The sequence below is a fragment of the Apodemus sylvaticus genome, chromosome 20 (genome assembly GCF_947179515.1).
Source record: "Apodemus sylvaticus chromosome 20, mApoSyl1.1, whole genome shotgun sequence".
NCBI classification, from domain to species: domain Eukaryota; kingdom Metazoa; phylum Chordata; class Mammalia; order Rodentia; family Muridae; genus Apodemus; species Apodemus sylvaticus.
The window spans coordinates 1,614,079-1,620,907 of NC_067491.1; the positions used below are offsets into that span (position 1 = coordinate 1,614,079).

The window sequence follows — 6,829 nt, forward strand, 5'->3', positions numbered from 1 at the left end:
TGCACATCTAGCCTTTACCAGGAGCTGAACTGGGAGGGTCTGTCCTGTGCAGGGGACAGTAGGTGGGCGGCCAGGGAACCGCCCATTAGGTGATGAGCAGGTCCCAGGCACCTAGCCCCCAGCCAGGAAAAGCCAGGCTCTGACTGCCCCCTCTGTGGGGCAGAGGTGCTGTGGGTGGGACTGGTGACTGTGGCAGCAGAGGGCAGGCTCAGCAGCTAACAGGGGGTGCTATGCTGAGGACCCAGCACCCACTCGGTGACCCACCTCCAGCCTTCAAGCGGTCACTAACTTGCATATATACACACCACATAGTTAGGTCTTCAGCCAGGAGTCCATGGTGGACAGCGGGGCTGGAGACCTGTTTCCCTGGCAGCGTGACTGGAAGCTTCCAGCAACCCTGTCTGACCTGCATCCCCAGAAACTGCTTACTACCAAGTAAGCCAGCGTGCTTCGTCCCAGCGCCCCAGAGGCAGGAGGACCCAAGGTCCAGGCTGTTCGACTACACAGTTAAGGAAAACAAGCCACGGACAGTCCCGGCAGGCAGCAGGGACACCAGCCTGGCGGACCCAGAGAAAGCCTGTCTTGGAAACACAGGTCAGAGGTTCTCTGGACTGCAGATGTCAATTATGTCAGAACTCGCTAAGTGGGAGGGACTGAGCCTTTCTCACCGCCAGCGCAGGCTTTGGTGAGGTCTTCCAAACTCCACTCCTGGACCAGCTAGGTCACGGGAAGCACTGAGGCTGCAGCAGGTCTCCGTGTGTCCACTTTCCCTGAGTCCCCTCCCACACCCACGACCTTCCCGGTGTCCGACTCTGCCTGGACTCCGCTCGGGCAGCTGGAGAGCCTAGAGGCAGGACGATGTGGGTGGCTGGGAGAACCGCGCGCCTTCGTTCTGGTGGACTGTACCAGCCACCCAGAGGGCTCCAGGTCCCAGGCACTGACAGGGACCAACCCGACCCCCAGAAAACAACACAGAATCTGGGGACCAAAAATAACCCGAGTCTTTATTGGTCTTGGCTACTTGAGGGGGATGAACCGGGAGGAGTGGGTGGCACCGATACCCGGCCGGCCGTGCTTCACGGGCTTGTAGGTGATGGAGAACTCGCCCAGGTAGTGGCCGATCATCTCGGGCTGCAGGGTGAGAGCAAGCAGAGCGGCGTGAGGAGCTGCAGCGTGGGGGGAGGAGGACGGCCGCCCACCCGGCCACACTACCCAACCACACTCACTTTGATCTCCACTTGGTTGAAGGTCTTGCCGTTGTACACGCCCACCATGCTGCCGACCATCTCGGGCAGAATGATCATGTCGCGCAGGTGCGTCTTCACCACCTCGGGCTTCTCCATGGGTGGCGCCTCCTTCTTGGCCTTTCTCAAGCGCTTGAGCAGCGAGTGCTGCTTGCGGCGCAGGCCGCGGTTTAGGCGGCGCCTCTGGCGGGCGCTGTACAGCTGCATCAGCTGCTCGCTGTGGGGACAAGGGAGTGGCTTGAGCCCTGACCACCACAGGCCATGGAGACCCTGGGAAGTGTGCGACCCCAGAGGCAGGCAGCACCGGCCCTCAGCCAAAATCCGAGCCCTCCCCAGCACGGTGTTCAACCTTCAGGACGCAACCCTCCAACAAGAACCCACCAGCTTCCCCAGGCAATGATGGAGGCGGAGGTGACATCTTTACTTTTGACAGCCCACCCAGAAATGACCAATCCCCGAACATAACGCTGTAGTAGGGACCGAGTTCGATGCCCAGCACCGTGACGGTGACCCAAACAATTGGGAGGTGGGGACAGGGTCAGGAGTGCGAGGCCAGCCTGAGCTACACGAGACCCTTTCTTGTCTCTTCCCGTTTGACGTGTGCAAAGGTTCCGGCTCCATCTCCAGCACCGACCACAGGAGATGAACAGCATGCGAGCGAACGGCGGGCGGGCGGTACTGGGGGACGGGGCGCTTACTAGGACATGTCGAGCAGTTGGTCGAGGTCTACGCCACGGTAGGTGAACTTGCGGAAGGTCCGCTTCTTCTTCTGCTCCACTTCAGCCTGCGTGAGCGCGGGTCGGGGTTAGCGGGGGCTCGCCATCCTTCCCCGGGAGCCCAGGGGCCGGGCTGCGCGCCCCCGGTACGACGGCCGGTGAGGGGGACACACGGCCCCGCGGGCGCCCGCAGCCTTCCAGGCGCTTCCGCACCCGCCATCCGCCATCCCCGAGGACCCGAGCACACCGCCCCATCCCCGAGCGGCGACGCTTGAGTCCTGCGGAAGGGCGCCGGGAGGATGGCGAAGGATACACCGGAGCACAGAGCGCAGAACGCTCATACTCACCATCTTGGCGGCTGTCGGAAAAGGAAGTGTCAGCTGCGCCTGCGCAGTTATCGCGCGTTCTGCCAGGAGGCCCCGCCTCCGGCCGCGCGTCAGCTTCCGCTCGCCCGAGACTCGCTCCTGCCCCCTGCTGTCCGGAGGGCAGAGCGCAAAGCGCCGTGCCACTGCGGAGGGCGTGGCTCCCTTCGGGGGTTTTGTTTGTGTTCCTCTCGGTCCCGACTTCTCCCTCACTCTCTCTGTCCTTCCGGTTTCTCTCTGCGCGTCTCCTTTTCTCGGTCGCTGTTTTTCCTTGTCTTCTCTGTCTCTGTGTGTCTGTCTCTCACCCGTGGGTCACAGCGCCTATGGAAGTGGCATACAGATACCCTGCATATCTGATATTTACTTTACGATTCTTTTTTTTCCCTGGAGACAGGGTTTCTCTGTGTAGCCCCGGATGTCCTGGAACTCACTCTGTAGACTGAGCCTACAACTCAGGCTGGCCTCGAACTCAGAAATCTGCCTGCCTCTGCCTCCCAAGTGCTGGGATTAAAGGCGTGCGCCACCACTGCCCGACTTAAAGTTTTTTTCTTTTTCTTTTTACGATTCCTAATAGTAGAAAAATATATACATTTTTGGGGGGAGAGGGAAGTTCAAAACATGGGCTCTCTGTGTAGCCCAGGCTGTCCTGGAACTCGCTCTGTGGAACAGACTGAGATCTTCCTGCCTCTGCCTCCTGGGTGCTGGGATCAAAGGCGGGATCACCACAGTCTGGCTGACTTGGTATTTTTACTTTAAAATGGTTTTGAGTCAGGGTCTTACTAAGCTCTCAGCCTGTGAAACCAGGCTGTCCTCTAACTCAGACATCTGCCTGTCACTGCCTCCTGAGTGTCACCATGCCCAGCTTAGCTCTTCTGCTTTTCTTGTGGGATGTGTGAGCCTGCCGCCTCAAAAGTGTGGGGTTTAGGGGACAACGTGGAAGGAGAATTGGTTTCAGACTCCCTGATCCAGTGAGTGTGTGTTACATTAAAAAATAAAGAGAGCGGGGCGGTGGTGGCACACGCCTGTAATCCCAGCACTCTGGGAGGCAAAGGCAGGCGGATCTCTGAGTTCGAGGCCAGCCTGGTCTACAGAGTGAGTTCCAGGACAGCCAGGGCTACACAGAGAAACCCTGTCTCGAGAAAAAAAAAAAAAAAAAAAAAAAACAGAAAAAACCAACCAACCAAACAAACAAAAAAGATAAAGAGATGAAATATGTTTGGCGAATGTGCAGTCAGGTGTACATCAGACCAACCACACCAAGGTACAGTATAGAATAGAGTTTATTCAGGTCATGGGGAGGGGAGGAGAGAGAGAGAGAGAGAGAGGCAGGGGGGGCAAGTAGACACCGGCCTTGAGCACCTGGAGAGTGGGGGAGAATGTGGAGGGGGCGGGTAAGGGAGCAAGAGCAGAAGAGCAAAAGAGGGAGGGGGCAAGTAGCCCCTTTATATAGAGTAAAGCACACACACACACACACACATACCACGCGCGCACGGCTGTTGCCAGGTAACCATGGGGCGGAGCCTAGACTGCCTAGAGTGAGCCAGGTCCCCGCCCACTTCCTTATGTTTCCCGCTGGAAATGACCTCTAACTTGTGATCCTCCTGCCTCTACCTCTAGAGAGCTCGTACAACAGAACAGGTGCGTGCTACTGAACTGACTGTACTGAACCGTCGATGTCCCGTGGCCAGGCTTGGTCAGGCATTGGTTGCTGTCAGGCGGTTTGTTAAGTAGTCATGCACAGAAAGAAACCAGAAGGAGCTGGAGTGATCGCGGTTAAGAGAACTGACTGCTCTCCCAGAGGCCCTGAGTTCAGTTCCCAGCAGTGACATTTGGTTCACAGTCATCTGTAATAGGATCCCATGCCCTCTTCTGGTGTGTCTGAAGGCAGCAACAGTGTACTCACAAATGTAAAATGAATAAATAAATCTGAAGAAGAAATCAGATGTCCTAACAGCAAAGATCAAACTCGTCCAAAGGAACTTGATACTCCTAATCAGCAGGAAGTAGTCTGATGATAACGCAGCTTCCTTTCCGACATTTTTTTCTCTCATCTAGTGTTAGGGAGTTGAAAGGGTAGAAGGAAAGGGGTGGAGAAGGAGGGAAGAAAGAGGAACCCACAAAGTCACCAAGTCCGGCATACAGAAGGCAGAATGGGCTGGCTGTATGAGTCCAGGCCAGCCAGGGACACAGAGACAGACCCTGTCTTTTTTAGATTATTTATTATATCTAAGCACACTGTAGCTGTTTCTTCTCTCTCTGGCCTTGCTTGCTCCAGCCCTGCTCGCTCTGGTGCAAAGATTCATTTATTTATTATATGTAAGAACACCGCAGCTGTCTTCAGACACCAGAAGAGGGTGTCAGATCCCATGACAGATGGTTGGGAGCCACCATGTGGTTGCTGGGAATTGAACTCAGGACCTTCGGAAGAGCAGTCAGCTCTTCACCGCTGAGCCATCTCTCCAGCCCAAAGACCCTCTCCTCTCCTCTCCTCTCCCCTCCCCTCCCTTCCTCTTTCTTTCTTTCTTTCTTTCTTTCTTTCTTTCTTTCTTTCTTTCTTTCTTTCTTTCTTTCTTTCTTTCTTTCTTTCTTTCTTTCTTTCTTTCTTTCTTTCTTTCTTTCTTTCTTTCTTTCTTTCTTTCTTTCTTTCTTTCTGTTTTCCGATACAGGGTTTCTCTGTGTAGCCCTGGCTGTCCTGGAACTCACTCTATAGACCAGGCTGGCCTTGAACTCAGAAATCTGCCTGCCTCTGCCTCCCAGAGTGCTGGAATTAAAGGCGTGCGCTACCACCGCCCCGCTAAAGAGATTTATTTTTATTTACATGTGTATATTATCTGTCTTCAGACACTCCAGACTGCCGCGGGTCCTCTTAGACGGCTGTGAGCCGCCCGGTGGGTGCTGGGAACTGAAGTCATGGTAGTCAATGCTCTTAACGTCTGAGCCATCTCTCCAGCCCCACCCCTCCTTTTTTGTTGAGGCAGGATTTTTCTCTATGTAGCCCTGGCTGTCTGACTCTCTTGGAACTGACTGTATAGGCCAGGCTAGCCTCAAACTCAAAGATCCACCTGCCTCTGCTTCCCAAACGCTGAGACCAAAGTCTTGAGGCACCAAGGCCCAGCTGTGAAAGTTTGCCTCAACACAAACAGGGAGTGGCGTGCGGCGCACACAAGCACGCCCAGAGGCAAGGAGATATCTGTCTGAATAACAGACCCTGCTCGGGTGGTGTTGATGCACCCCAGAGGCAGAGGCCAGCCTGGTGCACAGTTTTAACTCCAGGACAGCTAGTGCTGCACAGGGAAAACCCTGTCTCAAAAAAACCAAAAACAACCAGAGCCCTTGCTTCCTTCACTAAGGGGAGAAGCCCTGCCATCCTGATGCAGCTCCCAAGCACTCTCCAACATATGTATTCGTGTGTGTGTGTGTGTGTGTGTGTGTGTGTGTGAAGTCCACACAAATGCACATGTGAAAACTGTTAAGACTGTACAATTTACCATAAAAGGAGATGTTAACTGCAGAAAACAAAAAAGCACCTGCCCGTGTAAAGAAATAGCAGGGTTTTGAAATGCCAGCCTGGGTCCAGAGACCATAATAACAAAGATGAGGGGATGGAGAATTGGTTCAGCAGTTAAGAGCACCGTCTGCTCTTCCAAAGGTTCTGAGTTCAAATTCCAGTAACCACATGGTGGCTCACAACTATCCTTAAAGAGATCTGATGCCCTCTTCTGGAGTGTTTGAAGACAGCCACTGTGTACTTATATAATAAATAAATCTTTAAAACAAAACAAAGGTGAGGAGGGCAGTGTGGCTCAGTGTCCCTGCATGCGCCCCCACCTGACTATTTCAAGTCTTTTTTTTTTTTTTTTTTTTTTTTTTGGATTTGGTTTTTCGAGACAGGGTTTCTCTGTGTAGCCCTGGCTGTCCTGGAACTCACTCTGTAGACCAGGCTGGCCTTGAACTCAGAGATCTGCCTGCCTCTGCCTCCCAGAGTGCTGGGATTACAGGCGTGTACCACCAACACCCGGCTATTTCAAGTCTTTTATATTAAATAACTTTATTAAGGGTATGTGTGAGCTGGGCAGTGGCACACCTTTAATCCCAGCACTTGGGAGGCAGAGGCAGGTGGATTTCTGAGTTCAAGGCCAGCCTGGTCTACAGAGTGAGTTCCAGGACAGCCAGGGTTACACAGAGAAACCCTGTGTGTGTGGGTGGGGGGAGGGGAGGACCAAAAGAAAAAGCCAACAAACAAAAGAGCATGTTGTTTCTTCAGCTGCCTTCCTCCACATGATTTTTCTTTTGGTGGTGGTGGTGGTGGGGGGGGGGGGGACAGGGTTTATGTAGACCACGATGGCCTCAAATTCATAGCTCCAAGTGTCTTTGCCTCCTTAAGGTCCTCCTGAGGCTTTGCATAATCTGGGGGTGGCCCCATTTAGTTACAAGTAGTACCTGTGAGCAGTCTACACAGGCCCCCTCCCTGTGCAGTAGTGGATACTGGCCCCTCTTCCAAGCTGTG

At 54.0% G+C, this 6,829-nt stretch overlaps 1 protein-coding gene across 1 annotated transcript; it reads right to left on the reverse strand.

The window, feature by feature from the left end:
* Nucleotides 1-979: 979 nt before the first annotated feature.
* On the reverse strand, nucleotides 980-2,396 carry Rps15 (ribosomal protein S15). Its single transcript, XM_052164704.1, has 4 exons — nucleotides 2,308-2,396; nucleotides 1,943-2,028; nucleotides 1,227-1,461; nucleotides 980-1,131 (listed from the first exon to the last, which is right to left on the reverse strand). Exons 1-4 carry the CDS (start codon nucleotides 2,308-2,310, stop codon nucleotides 1,018-1,020), a joined length of 438 nt encoding a protein of 145 aa, XP_052020664.1. The 5' UTR covers nucleotides 2,311-2,396; the 3' UTR covers nucleotides 980-1,017.
* Between the last annotated feature and the right edge of the window lie 4,433 nt (nucleotides 2,397-6,829).

Coding starts and splice junctions, on each gene's coding strand:
- Rps15 (XM_052164704.1), bottom strand. Junction 1,462..1,942: donor CAACTGCTCGACATGTCCTA/GTAAGCGCCCCG, acceptor TTGTCCCCACAG/CGAGCAGCTGATGCAGCTGT. Junction 1,132..1,226: donor TCAACCAAGTGGAGATCAAA/GTGAGTGTGGTT, acceptor CTCACCCTGCAG/CCCGAGATGATCGGCCACTA.